Genomic DNA, 13768 nt, shown 5'->3' with positions numbered 1-13768 from the left:
TGATTGAGATGAAGCTGACTTTGAGAGATCTATCCTCCTAATTTCAGCTAAAATTTAGTTTAAAAAGCTTCACTGTAACCTAAATTCCACTAGTGGGAAGATATTTCAGTATAAATTTCACAAAACTTCTCTAAGAGAAGTTTAGAGAGTTTTAGAAGTAGAAAAAGCTTAAAAATCAAGTATAGCTTTTTGAACACTAAAATTCTACTGTTGCCAAGTCAGTGAAAGAAGGGGGAGAATTTCCTGTGAAAAATGGATTAAATACCAGTGCCTGAGTGATCTGTCCTGATTTAACATTGCTGATAATGCAGATAGAAACAGGAGCCTTTTTACAATTATAGAGATACTTATTGTACCAAAAAAACCTGAAGGAACAAAGCATTAGCTCTGCTCCTCATTTTCTGGATGCAAGCCAATTATAATCCATATTCTTGTCTTTATTTTTAATGCAGTCCCAATTCTCAGCGCTGCATTTTTAGGGATCTCATGGGTAAATTATTTGGGTTGTACATGGAGTTACTGCAAATTGTTCATGTGATGTTTATAAAAGTGAGGGTGCCCCTGCAAAGGTGGTTTGTGTTCATCACCAGCCAGAGCTGAGCTCCCTCCAGAGCTGGTCAGTTCTGTCAAAGCACGGATTTCTGTGGTATTGAATGAGATGAAAAATCCTGGACTCTTAAATCTTCAGAGGCTCTATCAGCAAATATAAAAACATCAATTTCAGCAGAGAATTGCATGTTCAAATCAAATGAAAGGATACAGTTTGTTGAAAAGGGATTTATTGGACCTGAATATATTTTCTCTAGCCAAGATAGCTTCTCCCATGTGGAAGTCATGAGAAAGGATTTTCTTTTATTTCTTTTCCTTTTCAGATGGCTCTGATTAGGCACCTAATGACTGTTGCCATTCTCTGGTCAATCTGCTGTAATTCAATATTAGAGGAAAAATAAGGCACCTTTTTCCTCACTCTTTGAAGATGAAAATGAGCCTTCTTCACCTCTTTTCTTTCACTTGGGGATTTTTTTTGTTGTGTGTGGGTTTGTTGGTTGGGTGTTTTTCCTCAGAAGATGAGTTGCTCTTTGGAAACAACAGTCTGCAAAGGAAATATATGTGTGATCAAAGCCCTCACCAATTACAGAGTTATTACTCTTTCTCCTGGGCTTTTGAATAGGAACTCTGTGTCCCTGTCTTTGTCAGCAGAGCTCATGGCAGTGCTGCAGTGCCTGACATTTTCTGTCCTGGAACCCTTTGGGGGAAATTCACAGCGATCTGCTCTGCCAGGGGTTTGCTCATATTAAGTTTAATTGTAACATCAGTGTTGTAGATCCTAATTGTGTCTCTCTGCTATTGCATTCAGGCACATAATAGACCTGGGTGGCTTGTGAAGATGAATATAAATTCATTTTGTAACACAGCTGTGTCAAACTACCCGCTGCTGGCTGAGGCAGATGTGATTCTACAACCACTGTGGTCTAAACCCTCTGCAATTCCTCAGGGACCAGGAATAATAAAACTTCCAGTGATGGTTTTAGTGATGTGGAATTGTGTTAGGGGGTACATCTGGGAGGGGGCAGATCTAGCAGAGGCAGTTCAGGAGGGGCTGCTCTCTTCACCAGGGTTTTTCCAAGGAAGACAGGACCATCCTCCAGCCTTGTCCTTTGCCAGCTGCTGCTTTCCAGGCTCTGTCTTGAAAATCCTCCTGGACTTGTCTCTAGGATGAAGTGGCTCATTTGAGGGTGTGAAGAATTGCTGTAGGGCTGAGCTGTAGGGATCATGGCACTGTGTGCTGCCAGTTCCTTTCCCATTTCCTTCCTCAACTAAAAGAGAAGATTTTAGGAAAATGTTTATTCTCGTGCTTCATGAGCATGCTTTACCTCGTTTTTTCCTCTTTCTTACACATGATCTAAAACCCTGAGCTGCTTCATCTTTCCCCAGATGATAAATCCAGCGAATGGCTTGTATTGCATCACCCATTGCTAACACAGGAAGAGGTGAAACCACTCTATTTTCAGTGTAAATATGAAAGGCTGAGCGCTGGGTTTCAACCATCTGGGTTTCCTAGAGGTGTAGTCAAGTGAAATCTCCCTGAGCCTTGTTCTGCAGGGGAAATGAGGTTGACCTGTGACTGGGCAGCCAGAAACAAATTCCCCTGATCTTTTTAGATGTGAAGTAACAGGAGGAAAATGATTCTTGACTGGCACAAGCCAAGAGATGCAAATGGTCGGCACTGAGCTGTGTTTTTCACATTAGTGCCCTTTTCCTCACCAATAACCATTTCCTCCGGCAGCTACTGAGTTATGCAGCTCCTTTATTTTTGCCCTGCTCTTCTTCTTTAGGCCTCTTCACCCACCTGAAGGCATTGGGCAGATTTTTTAAACCCTCCCTTGTTGTTTATTTTGCAGGCACTCCCCGAGGGGCAGACGGCGTCCTGGGATACGGCCAAGGAGGATGAGAACCGCAACAAGAACAGATATGGAAACATAATCTCCTGTAGGTGTAAATTCACATTAAACTGAGCATCCTGTGAGATCCTACATGTGTGCTGTGGAGAGGGGTGTGTTTGAGAAGCTCCCCAGGAGCTGGCTAACAGTGCTGAGCGTTCAGTCCATTTGTCACAGGCTTTATTCTTGTTATTTCTATTTTCACTACAAAACCCAGAGCCACAAAAGGGAGCACAAAGGAGCTGCAGATAGATCAGATTTTTAACTGTGGCTCAGAGCCAGATTTTCTCCTTTCTTGTGGTCAGTAGGCAGTGCAGCAGTCACTGTTTGTCCCCAGGGAGATGGTTTGAAGGGTGGGACAAGCTTAACTCCTGCCTCAGGACCACAATAAGGCGACTGAAAATGCACTAAAGCTTTTTAGCTTACTTCTTTTAGCGATCAGTTCCTGTTGATGTTATAGGAATATCAATTCACAGCAGAACTGCAGGGCAGGGAAAACCCCATAAAACCATTTAGGTCAGCTCTATTCTCCAAAGCAGGACTAAATTCACCTTCTTCATTCTTATCAAATATTTGTGAAGCCTCTTCCACGGTGGCTCTCCAAACCTGAGCTTCCCACAAGCTCTCCAGGCAGTTCAGCAGTGTTTCATTATTCCTGATAATGACCAGGGAGAGGAGGTGTGAGAATTAATTCTTTTCAAGGGCTGCTGACCTGCATCAAGTTGGAGAAGCCAAGCTTGAAACCATCAGAAGAAGAAATCAGAATATAAATGAATGTGCCATAGATTTTCATGACTGGGAAAATCTATAGAATGCTCTAAGAGCAAAATTAAGTCATGCTGAGTGATATATTTCATACTGTATTTTTTTCCTGTGTTAAAAATGTATTTCTTTTAGAACAAATAGATTTTACTAACAATGTTTAAAAAAAACCAAAGGGAAAACCACCAGAAAAAACCACCAAAACCACAACAACAACAACAACAACAACAACCCCAAAACCTCAACTCTTCATAAAGAAACCTCACCTCACTCCTCTCTTTGAAGCCTTGAAATAAATGATTTGTGTGACAGTTTTGGGAGATGACATAGAACATGGCAGTTCAGGGGTCCTGTGGTAAAGATGAAGGAATCTGGAGATGAAGATTGAAGTTTGTGAGCCCTGATCAGATCCCAGCTCTGCTGCTGGCTTTGTGTGGTGGTGAGCATCTCACCAAGCTCACCAGAGCTCTTTATCCACATGGAAAATGGAAGTGACAGTACTGGAATATTACAATTAGCATGGAAGTTGTCTCCCTTAATTTCAGCTCCACCTCACTGAGTTTTCTGTGTCCTAGTGGCAGAGAGAGGTGTCCAGAAAAAGGCTCCATTTACCTGTCTATGCAATTAACTCCAATTAAATGAGTCTAAGACAGATGACTCGTCCAGCTACAAACTCTGGATTGAAGGTGGAGGTGCCATGGTATGATTCAAGGAAGGAAATGTGAAAGACTTTGTTTTTCTGTATGATTTTGAGGAAACATTTGGTGTAATTCAAAAGCAGAGGTGAAAAGAGGCAAAACTGTGTGCAAAAGCTTCCATCTCATTTATGCTGAAAGTGGTCATGAAGAAAACCTTGAACTCCAAGTGAAATGTGAGCAGCTCAAGAAGCAAAATCAAGGAAGATAAATGGGATGTTATCTAAAGAGAAGGTGTTCACAAAGACAAATTGTTGTCTAACGAAGAGTGACGCGAGCCTTTTAGCTCTAAATATAAATACAGCAGCAGTGCAGATAGGAGGTGATGAACTCAAATAAGGGAATGCAAAATGTAATCAGAGCTAAGGAACGGGAACCTGCACTGTGTGAAGTGTCAGAAAAGGAGCTCAAGTTTGAGGATTGTTGGGAAAGAATTTGGAATGGGGCTGAGAGGGTGGAGTGGGCTTTCTTCTCTTCAAGTATTTATCAGAACAAAGAGCTTGAGAAGGAAACAAGGGCTCTTTTAAAAGACATCAAGGAAAATTTAGAAATGTACAATAACGATATTTAGAAGGCTTGGAAGGGAGAAGGAAAGAAGGTTGACTAAGGAAGGAGCATATAATTCATCAGATATTTTGTAAGACCATTGCAAAGTTATCAGCTGAGCCTGGAGCCAGGCCCCAGTGGTGGGGGTAAGTAAAACTGGTAAACTGGACATGTGGGTGAAATACAGGGAAACTCCTGCACACAATTTCACACTTGCAATCCAGGCTGCAAACTAGGCTTGTTAGGAGCCACATGGAACAAAAATAAACTGGTGGGGTCTGAGTGAAGTCAGTGGCAGGATGCAGAGCAGAGGATGGAGAGCAGAGCTAAGAATAGCAGGGCAGCGGTTCCATCCAGGCAGGTCATGAAAACAAATTCTGCTCTGTGGGTACAAACTGTACAAAAGCCTGAGCAGAGGAGGTGAAACACAGTTATACCCTGAGCTGTTTTGCTGTACTTCAGTTGTAGTGGCTGGTGAAACCCAGAGCAGGCACTGGGTGCCCCTACCAGTTTATTTGGTAAAAGGCTGCATGTGGCAATTAACATTATTTATTTAACCCCAGCTGCCATTTCATCACTCCTGGAACAACAAACCCCCTTCCTTTTGGGGAGTGAATTGGAAAGTCAGGTTTTGATCTGACTTCTGCAGCAGCTTCAGGGACTGGTGTCAAAACGTGGGTTTGTAAGCCCTTGCAATGAGTGGCATTGCTCAGTGAATCACAGCAGATTAGATCTTGTCTTTACAGCCTCATGGGTAACAGCACAGTTCCAGGAGTGTTTTACTGGCTCACTGCTCTCCCAGAGCTGCATTAACATCGTGCCTCTCTCTGAAAACCCAGACCACACTGCCAGCCCCAACACCTGCTCTTCTTTCATTTGCAGAGCAAAGCTGCAGACCAGCCTGAGAGCTGATCTGCTCATGCAGAGGAGGGGCACGAGGACTCAAAGAGCTCTCCCAGCTTTTCACAGTTCCCTCCCATCTGAAACAGTTTTGGAGCAAGGGAAAAGCTGAGCAGTGGATTTGGGGTCTGCATGGCCACAGAAATCCACTGTGGATGGTGGGAAGGTGAAGACAGACTTACCATGCTGAAGGAAACTGTCCTGCTTGAACCTTTTATTATATGAGCAGAGTCCATGCTCCTGCACTTTTATAAAAGCTGTAAAAACAAAGACAGTTGTAGAGATGCCAGGTTTTTCTTTAGGGGGCAAGCGTAGGCAGTGTACCCATTTATGTGCTGAAGCAAAATGATTTAATTCTGCTTTAGGGCCCAGATATTGAAACCTTCAAAGAGCATCAGAAAGTGATCGTTGGAGGAGGGATGCTGAGCTGAATCTATTACAAGAGAAGAGAAAATGTCCAGAAGCTATATAGGACCTTTGGTTCTATTTGATTTCTCTCCATCTTGCCCAGATGTAGAGCCATTACATTACAGGAGAATAAAAACTCTCAGATGAGAGCTGAGGATGAGAAGAGATAGGATTGTGTTTTGCTTCAGCCGATGGAGAGCACTTTTGTGCCTTTCTCTTTCCCACTGAGGTACCCTGGGCTCAAAGTCTCATGATGAGCCACTAAAAACTGTGGAGCTGGTGACAAAAAGACAGTAGAGAAATTTGCTTTGTTTCCTTCATGCTCTGACTGCTGTATGCTTTGGGTTGGAAAACTGTGAATTGATCAGAGAATTTTGGGGTGGAAGAGATGAGGAAGCTCTCAGCTGGCACTGAGTGGACAGCACTTCCTGCCCACAGACAGGGAGAAGACAAGAAATAAAAAAAACTACACAGAATTCCAGCCTGGTTTGGGTAGGAAGGGACCTCAAGGCTCATCCAGTGTCACCCCCAGCCATGGGCAGGGACACCTTCCACTGCCCCAGGTTGCTCCAAGCCCCATCCAGCCTGGCAGAGACAGCTTGTGCCAGTGCCTGACATCAGTATTGGATTTAGACCAGAAATCTTCCAACTCCCAAGCATTTTTATTCCATGATTTCTTCTGTAGTGCCCAAACTCTTGCATGTCTGTGTGTTACCCGTGGAATTTGATCCCGGCAGGGTGGGATTTATCCCACCTGGATGTTACCCAGCTCTCACGGCACAGTGCAGGCTCTGGGGGGGCAGAAAGGGGAGGACAGAGTGAGGATAAATCACATTTTTATCCCAGAACTGGGCTGGATCTCCAGAGCTGTCTGTGTTTCTCCATTCCTGTGTGGGGAACATGACAGGCAGTTTAGACGAGCTGTGTAATGTTTCGATGGCGAAAGTTGTGTGAGATTAATCCAGTGCTGGTGTCAAACCGAGACGTGGAAAAATTGCAATGATACTTCAAATGATCACTAATGGGAATTTTGACAGGAGTTTAAAACAGTAACAATTTTGTGCTAAAATGGGAGCTCAGAGCTTTTCTGTGAAATTCTTGTCATTTCTGAAGTCTGCTTTAAGACCAATTTTCAGTCAAACTACTCTTCATATAAATTTAGAGTTCTGCTAACGTGTAGACTGAAGTAAACAGGGAGAAATAAAACCATTTACACATTTGTTAAGGTTTGTTTTTTGGTTTTTTTTGTGGTCCTGAATGCAACTTTTTTTTTTTTCTGTTTTTCCCCTCCATTTTTAATGTTCCTTGGAGTCCATTTTCAACTCACAGGGATATGATGTCTGATAAATTTAGTGAAGAGTTGAGCAACACTTTCATTTCAGCCTGCCAAGAATACTGTGTCCTTGGCTAGAGGAGTCCAGTGGATGAAGAGAAGAATCAGAAATAAGTTTTAACCACTGGGAGAAGATATAATAAAGGCATTTGCTGTTCTTTAAATAGCCTTTTAAAGTCTGTAGGCAAAAAAAACCCTAAGTACAAGATCCTTACTACTAAGAGCATAATGATTTGCCTTTTTTTCCCTTCTTTTTAAGTCAAATCCCAAAGTTTTTTTATGAAAAAATATATTTACAAGGGAACTTATTTTTATGAACTTTTATCCAGACTGTTCTCCTAAACTTTGGAGCAAGGTTAAAGATACCATTAAGACATCATTAATATTTTGTGTGCTTCACATATACACAGATTTAATTTTTTTTTTCTGCTGCACTGTTCTCACTTGTAAGAGCAATAAATCTCCCTCAGGAATTAATCTCATTTTAGTAAAATATGCAATGAAATATTTTGAATTCTGTCCTCCAAAAGCAAAGTTCAGCTTAAAGCATTTTTCATTTGCTCCCAAAATATGATTAGACCTGAATGTCTCCTCTTACAAACAAAAAAAAAAAACAAACCAATAAATCATTAATCTTCATTTAAATTTCTTCATCCTTTATGTTTTTTTCCCATATTTGACTTACAATAAAAAAGGGAAAAAGAAGAACAAACCAACAACACTTTCTTACTCCTACAGAGTATCTTTTCCTTAGCCATAATTACCTATAATTGCCTGAAATCCTGGAGCTGCTCTGCACTCTGCTTCCCAGTTCTTCCCCATTCAGCTCCCTCTGGATGCATTCATCCTGTCTGCTTTAACTTTCTATCCAAAGAGTGGCTCAAAGTGCTGAAACTCAATTTTGATGTTTGGCTCCATTAAATGAAGACAGGCAGGTGCTTCCTCCAGGGTTATTCAGAGTGCTCCAGCTCCAGACATTGTGTGTGTCCCTCATTAAAAAATGGACTGAGATTCTTTTCCCCTGTCACTGGGGACGTTTTTGGTCTCATCATTGGGACATTTTTGGTCTCATCATTGGGACATTTTTGGTCTCATCATTTTTGGTCCTGTTGTTGCAATGAGTTGAGACTTCCACGGTGCCGTTCTCTTGGGAGGAGTCAGTGAATGTTCCCCTCCCAGGCATTTGCTCCAGGGTTTGCTTTTTCTTTGCTTTCATTCCATGTGGCTCCTAACAAGCTTAGTTTGCTGCCTGGAATTGCAAGTGTGAAATTGTCTGCGGGAGTTTCCCTGTATTTCATCCACATGTCCGGTTTAATCAGCTTTTTGTCTGTCTTTGTGAATTGCTCTAAGTATAAATTCTTTTGTTGTCAGTCTAACCACATGATTTACTGTGACTCCTCGTGCAGCTGCCTTGAGTGCAGGTAATTGGGAACATCAGCACTTGGAGAAATATTCCCCCTTCCCTGTGTCTACAAAGGTTATATTTATTAATACAAATATAGCAGGGCTTTTGATGGATTCACCTGCAGAACCTTCTTTGAATGCAGATATGGGATTTGATAAATGCAGCAATGTGGTTGTATTTTTTTTAGGTGTGTAAATCCCACCCAATGGCTGAACAGAGTAGAATCATTCCTTTACACAGCCAAATGAATACTTAATATATATCCAAGTCTTGGTTTTCAGAACTGCTCCTGCATCTGTCTTCACAATTATTATCTGATTCTACATTTAATTAAGACATGACTAAACCCCTTTTGACTGAGTTACTGCTGAATCACACCTCATATTTTTATGTTTCATTGCTATGATTCTTTTTAATTGAATGTAAATCATGCTTAGGCCCGTGCTCTGCAAAGTGCTGCTAAACATTTGTGCTTCTCTGACTGAGAGCTTTGCTCCATAGGGCTGGCAGGGAGGAAATAAACTTAATGGACTCGATATTATACTTCTTTTAAAATATGATTTAGAAATGAGCACAGCATGGCCAGCAGTGACCCCCATAACCCAGTGGCCTCTGCCGAGCAACTGGCCCTTAGAAGCAGTTCTGCAATTAACTGCATAGCAGTGCTGGGATTGCCAGAGCAAATCTCATCAGCAGCCTGGCTCTGGAGCATCTCCTGTGACAGAGCCCAGCACCAGCTGTTCCACAGAAAGATCAAAATATTCCCCTGGGGAAAATCACGACATAATCTGCCCGCTGGGGTAATTCCTTTCTGTGCCTGGGAGCGTGCTGGGAGAGGAAAAGATTGATCTCTGCTATTTTATTGCCTTATCTAAAGTAACTTCGAATCTCCTCAAAATGATGAACATTTCTGATTTTGTTGGGTTTTTTTCAGCACTGCCTCTATGCCATTTTGCTGCTGTTAGTTCTGTGGGTTACATAAAGGAATATTACTCTGATTTAATTTGTATTTCCTTCCAGTTTCTGGGTTTTTCCATTTCTTATTTGCAGGGTTTCGTTACCATTTTACCCTCCTTAATCTTTTATATCTCTGTCGTGATCTATTTATTTATGTCCTGCTCTTGTCAGTTTTAGCTCTTGCCTCAGTTTCCCTAGATCAGATGAAGCCAAGGGAGTTTGTAGTGTCCAAGCAGGAAAATGTTTTTTGTCATGGAGTTCCACCTTGCAAAGACCTGTCCCAAACCTCCCAAACCTCCCAAACCTGGCGATGTGTGACCTGTCTCAAATCCCCAGAAGGATTTGGTGACAGCAATGGATTCAATGAATGCAGAGCATGACTGACTTAAGGATCTCAACATTACATCTTAAACACAAAACAAAGCTTTGGCTTTTAGCAACAGGAATGCACGTGCTGCTGTTCCATTTTTGGTTATTGTAACTATTCAATCATTCAGTTACCATGGTGGGATTTTTGAGGCCAGGAGTTGCACTTTGTGTGTCCCTTTCAGCTCAGGGCATTCTGTAATTCCATGCCAGCACCCCTGCAGGAGTCAGCAGATCATTTAGAAACTCCTCTTTATCGTTACTGTCACTTTTTTTTTTCCTTTTCCTTCCTTCAGATGATCACTCAAGAGTGAGATTGCAGCTGCTGGATGGGGACCCTCACTCTGACTACATCAACGCCAATTACATCGACGTAAGGCTCCGGACATTCCCCCTGTGACAAACCCGCCTGTGACAATCCTGCTCATGAATTTGGTGCCCCTGACACAGGGCCAGGCTGTGGATCTGATATGAATGACAGCTGAACGTTGCACAAACACCCTGTTGTGACAGGGAGAAGGTTCTCAGTCTCCACTTTATTTTGTCTGACCAATCTGGACAGATGGAGATTTCCCTTGTTTGACAGATCCACCAGCATAAGTGGGCTAAGTGATGGATGCAGAAATCAATATCAGCCCCTCACAATAGCATTAGTAGATATCAGAGGCTTGCCAGCTACTCACAGAGTTGTGGTGCAGAAGGCATGCATGCAAACAGATTGATTTTTGTTTAAGTGTTGTAGAATGGCACTGGAAAATCAACCTCTGTCTCACACACAGGGTGATCCAATGGACGTGAGTTTATAGAACACAGCTCTTGAGCCACAGCAACAGGAAATGTTTAGGACAGTTCCTTGAAAGGATAAAAGTTGCCCTCAGAATTTTCACAGAGACAAATTCGTACCTTTCTTCTTTTCAAACAAGATGTTGTGTTTTGCCTGTCTGTTTTTGGTGTTACCCATAGGTAACACAGGATTTGTGTTTCTTGTGTGCCCCATTCCTGCCTTGTCTTTGGCATGAAGTGATTGTGTTATTCAGCCTGAGGGAGATGCCCTCACCTAAAATCTCTCAGGGCAGCCCAGATGCTCATTCATTCATTCATTCATTCATTCCATAACCAGTTAATTATAATATATTACACAATTATACACTGTCCAGAGGGCAGCAGTTGGCACCTGGAAGGTATCAAATCCCTGGTGAATTTTGTCTGAGCTGTGATCTCACAGACACTCACCTATTTTCTTTTTTCTCCCAGGGGTACCATCGGCCTCGCCATTACATTGCAACTCAAGGCAAGTTCACTCTTGTATGAATAAATATTTGTAAACCCACTGCTGGTTTACATTGTTGTAGGAGCTTTTTATGGGGTGACACCATCTGTTTTAGGGAACATTTATATGGGCAAAAGGGGGAAGGATGTAGAGTTTTCCAAGATCTTTATGGCCCTTAGACTTAAAACCTCAGCTGCAGGAGTAGAAAATGCCACTTAGAGGTGGCAGTGCAGCCTAGAATGTGTCATTTGTGATGGAGTGTGAGAGAACAACTACGAGGGACTTTGTGGGTCTTGGCTTTACCTTGCTGGAGGTGGGAAGTGTGAATAAGCTGTGACTGATGAGCCTTTGAAGGGAAATAGTAGGAAATGCATTTGAACACCACCATCTGTAAGTCACTTGGTGAGTTTCCTGTAAGAAAGGAAATAAGGTCAGGGAGAGGCTCGAGGCTGACAAACCTCTTGTAAGCACTGGTTGGTTGGCTTTTGGAACCTGAAATTCTTCTGGGGAAAACTTCAGAAAAGAGCTAATTCTTGCATGTTTCCTTCCTCCTCCATAATCAGTCAATACTGAACTGTGAAGTGGTGTGCTGCCTCAGGTGTGAATTACAGTACAGGTTCAGTGTGGGGTACATCCTTGTCCCATCACTTACACAATTATTTACTGGAGCCATCACTTGTGTTGCCACCATGCTGAACTTTAAATACCTGCTGTGAGGAAGGGTTGGACCTCCCAGAGAGCTCCAGGCTGTGGGTGTCTGTAACCCTGAATGGCAGGAGATCTCAGAGAGAGCAGCATCCTACAGGAACAGGACAAGGCTGGAGAGCAGCTGGGAGGGGTTATTGACATTCCCTGCACTCTCTTAAGATGTCCTTTTTGTCTTTCCTGCCCCAGGGCCGATGCAAGAGACAGTGAAGGATTTCTGGAGAATGATTTGGCAAGAAAACTCTGCGAGTGTTGTCATGGTCACCAACCTGGTGGAAGTGGGCAGGGTAAGGTGCCACTCCCAGTGTGCCAAGCCAGACTGTGTTTAACACAGAGCTGCTGCTCAGGAGAGCTCAGCAGCAAAATGCCTTTTGCTTCCTGCAGGAAGGAAATTAATTCAGCCACTCTGGGTTTTTCTGTAAATGCTGGCTTTTGTAATACTCAGCTGCTTCCCTTCTAGACTAATAAGGATCGTGTTCGTGCTGTAAGTCTGGGCTTGCAGAGTTACACAAATTTATGCTAGCTCAGAAGCTGTCTACCTCTTCCTCAGTACAGAAGGAAAAATGTACTTCTGTAATAGTTACTCCTTATCCAATGATTTGAATACTCCTCTAAAACTCCAGAGGTGTGAGGATTTTTGTCTAGTGCTCCAACCATCAAAAGACCTCTTTACACGAGAGTCCAAAACCTGGAGTTCCTGAGGTCACTGTTCCTGGTGGTTGAGGTTTTTGTGGATCCTGGGACCACCCTAAACACCCACCAATCCCTCTCCTGGGCTGACCTGGACCAGACATCCCTGTGCCAGCACAAGGCAACTCCCACAGCCCATCATGGGACCAAATATAACTCAAAAGGTGTTGGCTGGACCTCAGGAAATAAGGCAGCAGAATGTCTGGGGTGGCTTTTCCCAGCATGGTTTTTGTTTGGGAGGCATTTTCAGCCAGAAACTGGAGTTCTAAAAAAAAAAATTGTCCTGATGTTTGTAGCTTTCAATTGCTTGGGTACTAAGAAAAATTTAAATTATCGTTTACTCAGAGCCATTAGAAATTCAGCTCCTTTGTGTTTGATTTCCCTTAGATCTCATGGTTGAATGCCAGCTGCTTGTGTTCATTTATTACTATTTATTTTATTTTACCTTCTACTGACACTTCAGTTTGAAATAAATGCCTCTGTGTAAAAGAAAAAAACAACCAAACAACAAAAAAAACCACCAAACCCCACAACAAACCTACATTAATCATATTTAATATTTATAAAACCCCTTTCAATTATGACTGGAACTGGAACATGAAGCCTGCTTTGCAGCAGCTAATTGCTTCAGCTTTAGGTATTGTTCCACTCTTTCATGCTAGAGCATTTAATAACCTGATAGTCTTTGTTAGCCTAAATATCCCTCCTGGAGTTTCACAGCCTTCCTTTTATTTCTTCTGCTGGTTTTGCACATGGCTCCTAGAAGTGGTTAAGCTGGGATATGTTTACCTGCTCAGGAGATTTCTCTCTTGAGCCTTAGTTGAAGCCTGTCACAGCTGGTAAAATGCCAACTTTGTGTCCACATCTGATAAAGAAAGCTCAGAGTCAAACAAATTCAGTGTCTCAACATGTATCCCACAATCCCCATGAACTGAAATTCTTTGGTTAAACACAGAGAGTTCAGAATTACAGGAGCAGCAGCACAGATTTTTCTCAAAAGGGATGGTGGTGGTGACTGTCAGGTGCTCTGTACATCTGATATGGGCCAGGCACACGTGGAAATTCAAAGATTAAAAAAAAAGAAAGAAAAAAGATATAATGCATCATTTGCATTTGTGTGGACAACAAAGGGATCTTTAGAAAAATCCTGCCTGTGGTTTCTATGTGTGGTAAAGGAATTTTGATCTAATTTATACAGTTAATTTTGGCAACTCTGCACATCAGAAGAAAGCCCAATTTGCATTGGCTTCAGCTTGAAAGTGGAGGAAAATATAGGTCAGCTCTGACTCA

General features: G+C 42.4%; 1 protein-coding gene across 12 annotated transcripts in view; it reads left to right on the top strand.

Annotated features, from left to right (window-relative positions):
- Nucleotides 1–13768, top strand: part of PTPRT (protein tyrosine phosphatase receptor type T) — a 432610-nt gene that overhangs the window by 399434 nt on the left and 19408 nt on the right. For all 12 annotated transcript variants that reach the window (XM_086852378.1, XM_086852376.1, XM_086852367.1 and 9 more), the window contains 4 exons: nt 2403–2490; nt 10110–10186; nt 11068–11104; nt 11978–12075. In XM_086852378.1, coding sequence (XP_086708504.1) covers nt 2403–2490; nt 10110–10186; nt 11068–11104; nt 11978–12075 — 300 coding nt within the window. The remainder of the gene's footprint in view (nt 1–2402; nt 2491–10109; nt 10187–11067; nt 11105–11977; nt 12076–13768) is intronic.

Source organism: Cyanistes caeruleus, chromosome 16 (assembly GCF_971803275.1).
Source record: "Cyanistes caeruleus chromosome 16, bCyaCae1.hap1.1, whole genome shotgun sequence".
NCBI lineage: Eukaryota > Metazoa > Chordata > Aves > Passeriformes > Paridae > Cyanistes > Cyanistes caeruleus.
This window is presented reverse-complemented; position numbering and strand designations above follow the sequence as displayed.